General features: G+C 35.6%; 1 protein-coding gene across 1 annotated transcript in view; it reads right to left on the reverse strand.

Moving 5' to 3' along the window:
• HCRTR2 (hypocretin receptor 2) overlaps positions 1–15,580 on the reverse strand; it is a 137,017-nt gene that overhangs the window by 13,722 nt on the left and 107,715 nt on the right. The window contains exon 4 of the mRNA XM_065913128.1: positions 6,861–6,976. Coding sequence (XP_065769200.1) covers positions 6,861–6,976 — 116 coding nt within the window. The remainder of the gene's footprint in view (positions 1–6,860; positions 6,977–15,580) is intronic.

The following is a 15,580-nucleotide window of genomic DNA, read 5'->3' on the forward strand; positions in this document are numbered from 1 at the left end:
TAGACTCTTTCTGAAATTCAAAGAAAAGATAATATTTTAATGAATTTTAATGAGGCCAGTTACCCTGATAATCAATACTGTGAGAACAAAGAAAACCACTGACCAAATATTTCACATAAAAGAGAGGAAAAATTCCCCAAAATATATGTTGTTAAACCAAATCCAACAATATATAAAAATATAATAGATTTGACTCAAAAAAGCAATCAAATTTATTCTGGTAATGCAGTATGGGTTTAACATGTAAAAAATCAATCAATGTAATTTATCATATTTATAGAAAAAACTATGAATATCTCACTAAAGAAAGGAAAAATGTTTGAAAATTCAACAACTTTGATGTAAACTGGTAGTAGAATCTTTCTCAACTTGACACAGGGAATCTATGAAAAGTCTTTGGGCTATCATCTAACTTAGTGCTAAAGATGAACAATTTCCTCCAAGACTGGGAACAAGCCAACAAATGTTTCTCTTACATCTACTCAACATTGTACTGGAGATCCTAGCCAGTTTAAGACGACAATTCAAATTGATAATCTAAGATATATAAATTGATTCTATTGAGAACACATCATTGCTTGCAAAGAAAGTCTTAAAGGATTTACAAGAATGCCACTAGAACTAAAATGAATTTAGCAATATGCGGGACCCTAAATCAGTAAACAAAATTCACTGTATTTCTATATACTAGTGACAAATGATTTGAAGTTTAAAAATAACACAAGTTTCCATAGCAGAATATGTATTCTAGAAGTACATTTAGCAAAATGTGAACAAAATATGTGTAGATAAAATTATGAACGTTTCTAAGGGTTATTAAAGACCTAAATAAATGGAGAACTGTTCCATGTTCACAGATCAGAAGGTTTAATATTGTTAATAATCAATTTCTCCCAATTGAGCTATACCTTTAATGTAATAAATCTATTCAAAATAATAGCAATCTTAACTTGATGACTCCTTTATGACAGCTTATTTATTTATTTATTTATTTTACCTTGGCTCTTTTCTTTTAGTATTTAAATGCACATGCTGAGTTTTATGGTCAGGATCATAACCATTTTCTTTGTCTCACTAAAGTAGGACAATGTGCTTTTTTACTATTTCAATCACATAAAGTATGTCAAAGCTTGCTTTATAGCCTATCATATGATCTAGCCTGGAGACTGTTCAGTGTGCACTTGAATGTGTATTCTGTACTTTTGAAGAAGTATCCTGTGGATATGTTAGGTCTCGTTGATTGATAGTTTTGTTCAGGTCTTCTATGCCATTGTTAATTTTCTGCCTAGTTTTTCTATCCATGACTGAAATATGAGTGTTGAAGTTTTCTATTATTATTATTGAATTGTCTATTTATGTCCCTAATTCTGCTAGCTCTTGCTTCATGCATTGTGGGCTTCAGTTGTTAAATGCAAAGAAGTTTAGAATTTCTTAATTGAATGATTTATCATTATGAAATATCCTTCTTTATTTGTAGTAACAATTTTTATTAAGCTTCGTTTATCTAATATTAGTGTGGCTACTTCAACTTTCCTTTGGTTACAGTTTGCATTGCATGCTAAGTCACTTCAGTTATGTCTGACTCTTGTGACCCCATGGACTGTAGCCTACCAGGCTGCTCTGTCCATGAGATTCTTCAGGCAAGAACACTGGGATGGGTCGCCATGTCCTGCTCCAGGGGATCGTCCCCATCCAAGGATCTCACCCACCTCCCTTGTGTCTCCTGCCTTGGCAGGCAGGTTTTTTTTTTAACCACTGATGTCACCTGGTACTATGTTTGTATAGTACCTCTTTATTCATTATTTTGCTTTTAATCTATTTGTGTCTTTTGTAGACAGCATACAGCTGAATCATCTCATTTGTCTATTCTGCCAATGTCTAAATTGCTTCATTCATTTATATTTAATGTAACTATTGAGAAGGGATCATTTACATCTATCATTTTGCTTTTTGTTTCCATTTTCCATATATATGTATGAATATGTATATAGGGTCTATTTTATTCCTCTATTACTTCTTTATTTTCTGTTAAACAGATATTTTCTACTACAATTTTTATTCTGTTGCTTCTTGCACTATTTTCTTTTTGAGTTATTTTTTAGTGGTTGCCCTGAAGACTACAGTTAACAACTTAAACAATCTGTTTGGATTAATGTCAAGTTAATTTCAATAGTATGCAAAATCTTTGTTCCTATATAGCTTCATCCCCTCCTCCATTTGAATTACTTCTTCACGCATGATAAGCTGAAGATTCAGTTTTATAATTATTGCTTTACAATGTTATCTCAGGTCAAATAGGAGAAGAAAATAATTTCAAACAAAACACATTTATACTCCCTTCTATATTTACATGCATAATTATTTTTATCTCTGTGTGCACTTAAGTTACTGGCATTTGATTCTGCCTCCGTAATTACAATTTGCTGTTTATTTCCTTATACTAGACTGACTCATTACCATCTAATATTAATTATTTTAAGTTCTTTTTGAAGAATATTGGAGAATAAAGGGTAGCAGAAGAGAATGTGATAAGAAATGGAATGAGTAAGTCCTTCAAAATTTCAGTCCTTGAGCTAGCTGCTTAGTCATGTCTGACTCTTTCCAAACCCATGGAGGAGCCAGCAAGGTTCCTCTCTCCATGGGATTTCCCAAGCAAATTTCCTGGAGTGGGTTGCCATTCCCTTTTCCAGGGGTTCTTCCCAATCCAGGGATCAAACTCACACCTGCTGTGTCGCCCAGATTCTTTACCCACTTCGCCATCAGGGAAGGCCCATGGAAATTCAGTTCCAGACTCAAGTATCAGTGCAGTTTATCCCTAGCTTCTCACACAGTCCCAGATACAAGGTAGGTTGTCAATAAATATGTGTGGGATGAACTGGCATGAGTTCACATGATAAGATTGAAGTGTTGAGTTATATAAGAGCTAGAACTGAAAAAAATGTTGTCAGATGCACAAGAGTGAAGATTTAGTGTGTCTTAGAAAGAGGAGCTCTAGAGTCTGTAGAATTTCTAAACTGACTGAATTCTCTGAGTCACATTTTCAAACAGAATATTTAAGCTTTGTTTAGAGTAAATCATTGGATAGTTCTTTTAATGAGGTTTATTTTTTTAAATTTTTTAATACTTAAATAAATCAGCCATGGATTTACATGTTTTCCCCATCCCGATCCCCCCTCCCACCTCCCTCTCTACCCGGTCCTTCTGGGTGTTCCCAGTGCACCAGGCCCCGAGCACTTGTCTGATGTATCCAACCTGGGCTGGTGATCTCTTTCACTATAGATAATATACATGTTTCGATGTTGTTCTCTTGAAACATCCCACCCTCGCCTTCTCCCACAGAGTCCAAAAGTCTGTTCTGTACATCTGTGTCTCTTTTTCTGTTTTGCATATAGGGTTATCATTACCGTCTTTCTAAATTCCATATATAAGTGTTAGTATACTGTATTGGTCTTTATCTTTCTGGCTTACCTCACTCTGTATAATAGACTCCAGTTTCATCCATCTCATTAGAACTGATTCAAATGAATTCTGATTGGGTCATTTATTTTTCTGGAATTGAGCTGCAGGAGTTGCTTGTATATTTTTGAGATTAATCCTTTGTCTGTTGCTTTGTTTGCTATTATTTTCTCCCAATCTGAGGGCTGTCTTTTCACCTTGCTTATAGTCACCTTGCTTTGATGAGGTTTAAAATCCTTGAGAAAGTCAAACAAGGACAAACACTTTGTTCCCTAATAAACTTACGCTTAGAAATTTCAAAGAGTGTAACAGATTCCATGCATTTCTATAATTTTGAGCAAATAGGACAGGACCTCTGTTTGATGGCTCACTTGATGTGACCTATGGCACACGTAATGCCTTGGAATTCTGTTTATAGACATTCACAGTTGGAATTTGAGAGTTGTTCAAGAAGAATTCTACACAATCACCACTTGAGGTTAATTTACTTTATCATCATTGCTAAAATGAGCTCAGATGAACTCGTTGTTTTCACTGCAATCTGTTTGTAAATGTTTTTAGTTTCACAGCCCAAGCATTTTATTGCAAATCTTCTGGATCATGTGGCTTGTACTAATCAGGACAATTCATCACACACACACACAGAAAAAAGACTTTTTCTAAATCTTCAATGTAGTTTTGAACTTACTTTAGAGTTTGAGAAATGGAGAACTATAATGAAGATGTAAACTGGTTGGGATTTGGCAGTTATATAATTATTTAACAAGCACTTTTTGAATACTTTTTTTGGTGTAAGCTAACATGTTAAGTGTTGGGAAGATGATGAGCAAAACAGATTCATGTACATAGAGGAAATTTGGAAGTTGTGTCATTCTGTAAATAAATAAACAAATATAAGCATCTATTATATTTAATGTATACTAACAAGTAAAAATATGGAAGTAGGGATGCACTTAACACTGGGAATATTTCTCATTAAAATGTCAACCTAAATCTACAATATTTTTATGCCTACATGCTCGCCAATGTGTTTTCTAATTTTTCTGTGAACTTCGTTCTCAGTGATTGAACACTGGATTCCCCTCTTTGCTCATCTATCAAAACTTTCCCAGCACTTTCTCTCATTCTTCCACTAACTTTTTTCTTATAAAGTATTGAGCAACTGGAATGTGCTAAGCAGGTTCTAGTCGTAGGGCTACAAGATGAAGACTAGTCTGTATACTCTCTGTCTTAGTAGATTAGAACAGACAAAAAATCATTATCATGTTACTTAAAAGGACTATGGAAAAGGTCTAAGAAAGCAGTAACAAAAATCAATTCAAAACATGCTTGTTATTTTAGAAATATAAGCAGAGTGAGTGAAAGGCCAAATAACAGCATATACTATGAAGATATATTTTTTAACAAGCACTTTTAATGCATGAGGCACTTGAATTGATCCATCTAAGAGTATGGACTCTATGAGCTGAATGCTATGCATCCCACTTGGCATAGAAATTTAAGTAATTGACAGAATTCATGCATGTGCTAAACTGAAGTGTTAGGATTTAAACTGATTCAGTCTGGACCTTCAGTCTGTGTTTTTAATTTCTGTGTTATATCAGCTCTGTTCATTCACTTCCCCAGCTTGCAAGGAGAACTCCATTTGTTCAAGCATAACCACATGACTTGTCTGAGCCAATGAAAAGTGAGGAGACTTAGCATATGCCAGTTCAAAGCAAACATTTTCAAAGAATTTGCATGTTTTTTCCAGCTCTCTTGCTGTTTCCCTGGATCCCAAAATGGCACACTCCGGGGAGTGCTGCTCCTTTGGATGAAGTTCTGAGCTGGGAGGACCAGGGGAGCACAGCCACAGTCATCCTCACCACTGATGCAGAACATGAACGAAATAAGCTGTTGCAAACCACTGTACCTTGGGCTTTTTCACAGCAGAATAACTGAGCAAAAATGGAAGAGTATGAGAATACTTACCAGAAGATGGGGTACAAGAGGAAAAAAAAAAACCACACTAAAATATTTGCAGTTGACTTCATGGCCAGGTGGAGAGTGTTGAGGAAACTATCTCTAGGATCTGGAAAATCACCATTGGTTACTTATAGTGATACACATTTGTTATTTTAATTGCAAAGATTGGGGAACAGAGTGCATTTATGAGGTCAGAAAAGAATTGACTTAAAAAATTGAAGAAAAGAAAACATTTGGAGACATACAGGGTTGAAAAATGCAACTGTTGCTCCCATGCAAAGGATAAAAGATGATTGTGAAAATTGCTTTGAATAATAAAGGATGAAGAAGATCCAAATTAAGACTCATATTCACCCCCAAATAAAAGTTTTATGAAATTCTTTTAATGAGGAAAGTGGCCCAGTAAATTCTTTCAGTTGGATAAAATATGTCAAAGCCAACAGACTAAGAACATAGCTTTCCACAAACTCAAAATACTGGCAATAACTTTAGGAAAAGAGACAGATACATTTCTGAGAAATGTGGCATTTTAAGAAACAATTTGCAAGTATAAGAAGCTGAGTTATATCCATTGTCTGTCTCTTTATGAACCACTACATGTTCCTTGATTTCTTTCAATTCATCAAAATTCAGCTTAAATGTTACCTGGTCAGAATTAGATTCACCTCCACTAAGCTTTCCTCTGATCTGTGGCTTATATTTATCAAGGCGATTTTTATCCTGCAACTATTTCCTTCTTCTAGACTATGAATTCATCAGTGCCGCAGACTGGAACTTTTATCAGACATGTATGTGAAAGAAATGCAAACATTTGATGAATGAATAAACTGAGTGAATGAATACAGAGCAAAATTATATAACAAAGTACTCTCAAATCAGCATTATAAACAATTTCTAAAATTCTCAATTCTGCCTGATTCTTCCAAACAAAATAAAATCTTTGAAGTTGGAGATTTACTCACATAATAAAAATGCATTATATAAATATTTGCTTGCAGTCTCAGTAAATTTTAAAGGAATTTTTATTTATTTCTCATAAAAAGTAAAATGTATAATAGTCCTAGACAAGAATCAAGTCAATTAATCACAGTGGTTTAAAATTTAGCCATTAAGGCAGTTCATAAAATAACATTTCCTAAGTATCACCCTTAAAATGCCTAGACCAGGCAAGAATATTGGATGTGTAGCCATCCCATTCTACAGGGGAATCTTCCCAACCCGGGATTGAACCTGGGTCTCCTGCGTTGCAGGCAGATTCTTTACCATCTGAGTCACCAGGGAAGCCCATTTTCATGACTAGGTCTTCATTATTTAGTGGAAAACATTATTAGAAGAACACACAATCCTTTGCTAAACACATTATATTGGTTCAATTCACTCAATTTTGTTTTCAAGGACATTGTAAAGAAAACACAAGAAAAGTATTTGAAATTACTTACTTGTCTGCACCAAAGTTTACGAAATATTTGTAGATAGGCCAACACCATAAGACATAGTGGTGCCATGTATGTCACAAGAAAGAAACAGATGTGATACATCTTGGGGTAAATTTCACCTGGAATGCAAGTCCAAATAATAAAGTCTTATGTTATAATTCATAGATTTTTTTAAAGGCACATTTGCCAATGTTTTGCTTTTAAAATACACTTTACCTTCTATATGATTTTACTGGCATGGTATATACACAAAGGGAAAAGTGATTTAAAATATCAGCTACTTACATTGAAGTATTAAATGCAAAGTCTTAATGTCATTTAATCTACTCAGAGAGAAAAGCCAATTAAACATGATTTTAATCTGTGTTTCATTTATTAAAAACCCATTGTTTCTCTTGATTACATTTGGCTATTAATAAAACAATTTGGATTGTCCTATATTTGGATTTACAAGAAGGGACATTATGCAAAATTTAAATGCTAATGCTTTTGTTAAAATTGCAAGAGACTGTAAACTAAGTTGATTCCTCTTAATTTCTTTCTTAAAAATTGGGAAATTATTCCCAGTTCTATCTGCAAATACAAATTTGGAATGTTTTTTTAAAAAATAAAACAGCAAACATTTGATAACAATTCTTTTTTTGACTTCCTAGAACATATACAAAATGCTTTTTTACATAAGTTGTGTTTGTGTGTTAATGCATATACTTTTAATAAATGAAATTTGTAGGATTCTTTAGATTTCAAACCAATATGGGTATTTTCTTATCAACAAGGCATAAGCACATCTAGGATTGTAGTAATTTCTTATTTATCATTAATTCTATGTATGCAGGTGATATGTATCACAGATTAAGGCATTTATTAAGGAATCAATAAATTGAATGGCACTGTGGTTTAATATTAATTTTTAGCTTTTCTAAAATATATCCATGGCTGACTTTTAATATACTTTAAAGGATATTTCTCTTATACTAGTATTTGAATGTCACAGTGATCCAGCTACTTTTACTTAATGCAAAACAAGAAACAATATATACTAGATGGATACCATGGATATTAAATGCCACTAACTAGATACAGTTCTAACTAAGTGCTAGCAAAATAGATTTTTTTAATTCTAAAAATTACATAACTTATTTTGAGCTTGATATTGAGAATGGGATTGGTTCTATACCATTATGGAAGGACAATGCTATCATTTTTATAGATTATATTTTTTTCATTACTTCAGAAAGTGTTTTGAAGCATGAAGACTCAGTTATGTGATCAAATGTGATAACAGCAATTTATCCTCAGGTTTAGCCAAAAATAATTATGATGATGGCCATACTCGCTGATAACAAAGGTTGACAGTTCATTGACTTCTTACCGAATATATTTTAAACATATCAATGAGTTAAATATCCTCCATAATATTGATTTCATAGCCTTATCTTCTAGAACTTAATAGTCTTATTTTTATGCTTAAAACTGCCTTCTTTCTCAGACAGATGTCTTTCCCAACTGCTATCTTTAGAGAGGATGGCAGGGTGTGTGTGGGGCCAGGAGCGCTAAGAGATCAACTTGAGGTGTCATTTTTAACTTCCTCAGGGCCCAGGTGGCTCATGCTGAGCTCATCAGCTTCTGACTTTCTTTCAAGTTTGTCCTGTAAAACAGGCCAGTTACATAAAAAGTGAGAATCTGAGCAGCCTGAAGGGAGGAATAACAGACATCCTTTTCCTTTGAAGCTCCACAGTCCATGCAGCTTGAAGGGAGCCAATTTAAAAGGAACTGGAGAGTTACCTCGGCACTTCCCAGGCACCTGAGTGGCTTTGAACTTTTATTTGTTTTGAAGAAAGTGTCACACAATTTTCCTGCACAAAAACGTACCTTTTGAAGCACACATACCCATGAATCCCTGATGTCTGCCCCAAACTAAACTGAGTGAGTGGAGACAGGTAGACTTGGTAGGTCATTTGTTTTTTAAATGCAGAGATGGATATCAACACTCTGATAACAGCCTGCAGTTTTAAACAGATGGGAAACAAAGCTCATTCTGCAAGTGACATATTTATAAATAGTTGGAAAAAGATGTAATTGACCAGTAAAGGCATATTATGATAATGAATGCCAACACAGACAAAAGTTGATCAAGCAAAATTATATTTGCAGGCTAGGATAGGTTGTTTTACTCAAGAGATTATTTTAGATAATTGGGGAAACATAATCATCTTAAATTCCTCATTTCATGCTCACAGTCTAAGCTAATTGAAAACCCAGAAATACCACTGAAAGTTTAAATTATATGTTAAAACTATCTTTGATTTTTCTCTGCACTTGATGAGAAATATCTTTTATATATTTGAAGACATTCATATGTCTAGAAAGGAGCTACATAAAATGTATTCACTTAAGCATTCCCTAAATTAGAAAACAGCATTTTAAAGACTAAAAGCTATTAAAATTTGGTGTCTCTACTCAATGGATAAATAGGTATAATCTGCATAAATTCTTGTATATATAACAAATCAACAAATAAGGAGCAAATGTAGATTTTTCTTTAGTCTTGATGTATGGAGAGAGAAACACGGAAACTTAAATTGCCATATGTAAAATGGATATCCAATGGGAATTTGCTGAATGTCTCAGGGAACTCGAATAGGGGCTCTGTATCAACCTAGAGGTGTGGGATGGGGAGGGAGATGGGAGGGAGGCTCAAGAGGGAGGGGACATATGTACACCTACGACTGATTCATGTTGATGTTTCATAGAAAACAACAAAATTCTGTAAAGCTGTTATCCTTCAATCAAAAAATAAATTTAAAAAATCAGATTAAATTATATGTATTGGACAGACAAAACTTAAATGAGTTGAGGTCCATTATTAAGTGAATATGTTAATATAATTATCTAAAAATGACATTTTCTCTTTCATGTTATAACTATCAAGAATTCAATGGAAAAAATAATATAATTTTCCAAATTTTCAATTTGGACAGTCTTTTCAAAGTTCATGTATCCATTAAAGTGTACATTAATCTTTCATATATTTTATTATCTTTTCCCTGATATATGTTTTCAATAAATGTTCCTATTAATAAACACACATATTTATATACTTTCCCAATCTGACAATAGGCCAAATGCCATGATGTAAACAACATCTCCATTATTATTATTTTTCAAACCACCAAAGAATAATTTGACAGTACAATCCAAGAGGAGGGAGGTTATAAATCCCCAGTATCCAAAACAATGTTTGATGAACACTATATGCTCATTAAAAGTTGGATTAATAACTGGTAAAAACATATCTTGGATTGAGTGCAGAAAGAAAGTTACTTTCTTCCATTAGGAATTATCCTGTGGAAGTATTTACAAACAAAGAAATCAAGAAAGTATGATTACAATTTTGAAAGAATTTTAAAATTCCAGATGTATAAATTAATATGACTGAAGCAAACAATGAACATACACAAAGATCTTTTAAAAATCATTAAAATAAATATTAACACATTTTATTTTTGAGTGTCAGGTGTATGTGCCCAGAACTTAATGGCTTGTGAGTTTTATGAACAAACTATAGGTAATGAAGAACATAATGAGCTGCATTAATTATATATCCATAAAATATTACACATTTGTGGTCTTATTTTCAGCAAGACAGAGTTCTCATTTTGTACCATGAGGGAGACAGTATTTGCAAGACTTTCCCCAAAATGACTTGATAGATATGAATCTACATGGTTTACACACTTTCCACACTGTAATATTGGTTGTAGGACAATTATGACATCTCTGTATACTTTTAGAATTAGATCATTGATCTAACTTAGGATAAGATAAGGAAAATAACAGGTAAATAACAGAGAGGGAACACAGCTCCACCCATCAACAGAAAGTTGGATTAAAGATTTACTGAGCACGGCCCCGCCCATCAGAACAAGACCCAGTTTCCCCCTCAGTCAGTCTCTTCCATCAGGAAGCTTCCATAAGCCTCTTATCCTTCTCCATCAGAGGGCAAACAGATTGAAAGCCACAATCACACAGAAAACTAACCAATCTGATCACATGAACCACAACCTCATCTAACTCAATGAAACTGAGAGCTGCTGTGAGGTGTCACCCAAGATGGTCGGGCCATGGTGGAGAGGTCTGACAAAATGTGGTGCACTCAAGGAGGGAATGCAAACCACTTCACTATTCCTGCCCTGAGAACCCCATGAACAGCAGGAAAAGGCATCAAGGTAGGACACTGACAGAGGAACTCCCCAGGTCAGTAGATGCCCAATATGCTACTGGAGATCAGTGGAGAAATAACTGCAGAAAGAATGAAGAGACGGAGCCAAAGCAAAAACAACACCCAGTTGCGGATGTGACTGCTGACGGAAGTAAAGTCAGATGCTGTAAACAGCAATAATGCATAGGAACCTGGAATGTTAGGTCCATGAATCAAGGTAAATTGGAAGTGATCAAACAGGAGATGGCAAGCATGAATGTCGACATTTTAGGAATTAGAGAACTAAAATGGACTGGAATGAGTGAATTTAACTCAGATGACCATTATATCTACTACTGTGGGCAAGAATCCCTTGGAAGAAATGGAGTAGGCCTCATAGTCAATGAAAGAATCCAAAATTCAGTACTTGGATGCAATATCAAAAACGACAGAATGATCTCTGCTCGTTTCCAAGGCAAACCACTCAATATCACAGTAATCCAAGTTTATGCCCCAATGAGTAATCCTGAAGAATTTGAAGTTGAAATTGAAAGGTTCTTTGAAAACCAACAAGACCTTCTAGAACTACCACCCAAAAAAGATGTCCTGTTCATTATAGGGGACTGGAATGCAAAAGTAGGAAGTCAAGAAACATCTGGAGTAACAGGGAAATTTGGAGTTGGAGTACAGAATGAAGCAGGGCAAAGGTTAAAGGAGTTTTGCCAAGAGCATGTACTGGTCATAGCAAACACCCTCTTCCAACAACACAAAAGAAGACTCTAATTATGAACACCACCAGATGGTCAATACCAAAATCAGATTGATTATACTCTTTGCAGGTAAAGATGGAGAAGCTCTATACAGTCAGCAAAAACAAGACTGGGAGCTGACTGTAGCTCTGATCATGAACTCCTTATTGCCAAATTCAGACTTAAATTGAAGAAAGAAAGGAAAACCATTAGACCATTCAGGTATGACCTAAATCAAATCCCTTATGATTATACAGTGGAAGTGAGAATAGATTCAAGGGATTAGATCTGATAGATAGAGGTCCAGAAAAACTATGGATGCAGGTTTGTGACATTATACAGGAGACAGGGATCAAGACCATCCCCAAGAAAAAGAAATGCAAAAAACCAAAATGCCTGTCTGAGGAGGCCTTACAAATAGCTCTGAAAGAAGAGAAGCACAAGGCAAAAGAAAAAAGGAAAGATAGAGCCATTTGAATGCAGAGTTCCAAAGAATAGCAACAGGAGATAAGAAAGTCTTTCTCAGTGATTAGTGCAAAGAAATAGAGGAAAGTTACAGAATGGGAAAGGCTAGAGATCTCTTCAAAAAAATTAGAGATACCAAGGGTACATTTCATGCAAAGATGGGCACAATAAAGGTATGGACCTAAACAGAACCAGAGAATATTAAGAAAAGGTGAGAAGAATACACAGAATAACTATACAAAAAAGATCTTCACAACCCAGATAATCATGATGGTGTGATCACTCAACTAGAGCCAGACACCCTGGAATGTGAAGTCAACTAGGCCTTTGGAAGCATCACTACAAACAAAGTTAGTGGTGGTGATGTAATCCCAGTTGAGCTATTTCAAATCCTAAAAGATGATACTGTGAAAGTGCTACTACACTCAACATGCCAACAAATTTGGAAAACTCAGCAGTGGCCACAGGACAGGAAAAATCACTTTTCATTCCAATCCCCAAGAAGGACAATGCCACAGAATGTTCAAACTACTGCACATTTGCACTCATCTCACACGGCTAGTAAAGTAATGCTCAAAATTCTCCAAGCCAGGCTTCAACAGTACATGAACTATGAACTTCCAGATGTTGAAGCTGGATTTAGAAAAGGCAGAGGAACAAGAGATCAAATTACCAACATCCGTCAGATCATTGGAAAAAGCAGAAGAGTTCTAGAAAAACATCTATTTTTGCTTTATTGACTATGCCAAAGCCTTTGACTGTGTGGACCACAGCAAACTGTAGAAAATTCCTCAAAAAATGGGAATGCCAGACCACCTGACCTGCCTCTTGAGAAATCTGTATGCAGGTCAGGAAGCAGCAGTTAGAATTGGACATGGAACAAATGACTGGTTCTAAATCAGGAAAGGAGTACATCAAGGCTATATATTGTCATCCTGCTTATTTAACTTACATGCAGAGTACATCATGAGAAATGCTGGGCTGGATGAATCACAAGCTGGAATCAAGATTGCTGAGAGAAATATAAATAAACTCAGATATGCAGATGATACCACCCTTATGGAAGAAGGCAAAGAAGAACTAAAGAGTCTCTTGATGAAAGCGAAAGAGGAGAGTGAAAAAGTTGGCTTAAACTCAACATTCAGAAAACATTCAGAAAACATGGCATCTGGTCCCATCACTTCATGATGAATAGTTGGGAAAACAATGGAAACAGTGACAGACTTTGTTTTTTGGGCTCCAAAATCACTGCATATGGTGACTGCAGCCATGAAATTAAAAGACGCTTACTCCTTGGAAAGAAAGTTATGATCAATCTAGACAGCATATTAAAAAACAGAGACATTATTTTGCCAACAAAGGTCTGTCTACTCAAACCTACCGTTTTTCCAATAGTCATGTACGAATGTGAGAGTTGGACTATAAAGAAAGCTGAGCGCCGAAGAATTGATGCTTTTGAAATGTGGTGTTGGAGCAGACTCTTGAGAGCCCCTTGGAGAGCAAGGAGATCCAACCAGTCCATCCTAAAGAAAATCAGTCCTGAATACTCATTGGAAAGACTGATGCTGAAGCTGAAACTCCAATACTTTGGCCACCTGATGTGAACAACTGACTCGTTGGAAAAGACCCTGATGCTGGGAAAGACTGAAGTTAGGAGGAGAAGGGGACAACAGAGGATGAGATGGTTGGATGGCATCACCGACTCAATGGACATTAGTTTGAGAAAACTCCGGGAGTTGGTGATGGATACGGAAGCCTGGCGTGCTACATTCCATGGGTTCGCAAGGAGTCGGACATGACTGAGTGACTGAACTGATACTGAAATATAAGGAATACAGTTTATGAGTTAAACACAAATAATAGATACTTCACAATAAACATTTTTTTAACTAAGCTAAATGGTATTTGGACTTTCAAGATATTTGAACTTTAGAGAGCTAACCCTGTAAAATATAACCTCCTACAGTGACTTTGTTGCTGTTTTTCAGTCACTCAGTCATGTCCAACTCCAGACCCCATGGACTGCAGCACACCAGGCTTCCCTGTCTTTCATCATCTCCTGAAGCTTGCTCAGACTCATGACCATTAAGTCAATGATGCCATCCAGCCATCTCCTCCTCTGTCATTCTCTTCTCCTGCCTTCAATCTTTACCAGCATCAGGGTCTTTTCTAATGAGTCAGCTCCTTGAATCAGGTGGCCAAAGTATCAGAGCTTTAACTGCAGCATCAGTCCTTCCAATGAATATTCAGGACTGATTTCCTTTAGGATTGATTGGTTTGATCTCCTTGCAGTCCAAGGGACTCTTAAGGGTTTTCTCCACCACCACAATTTGAAAGCATCAATTCTTCAGCGCTCAGCTTTCTTTATGGTCCAAATCTCACATCCATACACGACTACTTGAAAAGCCATAGCTTTGACTGGATGGACCTTTGTTGGCAAAGTAATATCTCTGCTTTTTAATATGCTGCCTTGGTTTATCATATCTTTTCTTCCAAGGAACATATTTTAATTTCATGGCTGCAGTAACCATCTGCAGTGATTTTAGAGCCCAAGAAAAGAAAGTCTATCACTGTTTCCATTGTTTTCCCATATATTTGCCATGAAGTGATGGGACTGGATGCCAGGATCTTCATTTTTTGAATATTGAGTTTTAAACCAGCTTTTTCACTCTCCTCTTTCACTTTCATAAATAGGCTTTAGTTCCTCCTCACTTTCTGCCATAGGGTGGTGTCATCTACAGGTCTGAGATTATTGATATTTCTCTCAGCAATCTTGATTCCAGCTTGTGCTTCATCCACCCAGTGTTTCTCTTGATGTACTCTGCATGCAAGTTTAATAAGCAGGGTGACAATATACACTCTTGACGTACTCCTTTCCCAGTTTGGAAGCAGTTCATTTTTCCATGTCCGATTCTAACTGTTGCTTCTTTACCTGCATATATGTTTCTCAGGAGGCAGGTAAGGTGACCTTGAATTCCCATCTCTTTAAAAATTTTCCACAGTTTGTGGTGATCTACACAGTCAAAGGCTTTAAGAATAGTCAATAAAGCAGAAGTAGGTGTTTTCTGGAATTTTCTTGCCTTTTATATAATCCAGTGGATGTTGGCAATTTGCTCTCTGGTTTCTCTGCCTTTTCTAAATCCAGCTTGGATATCTGGAAGTCCTCAGTTCACATACTGTTTAAGCCTAGCTTGAAGAATTTTGAGCATTACTTTGCTACTGTGTGAAATGAGTGCAATTATGTGGTAGTTTGAACATTCTTTGGCATTGCCTTTCTTTGGGACTGGAATGAAAGCTCACCTTTAGCT

The sequence above is a fragment of the Muntiacus reevesi genome, chromosome 20 (genome assembly GCF_963930625.1).
Source record: "Muntiacus reevesi chromosome 20, mMunRee1.1, whole genome shotgun sequence".
Classification (NCBI taxonomy): domain Eukaryota; kingdom Metazoa; phylum Chordata; class Mammalia; order Artiodactyla; family Cervidae; genus Muntiacus; species Muntiacus reevesi.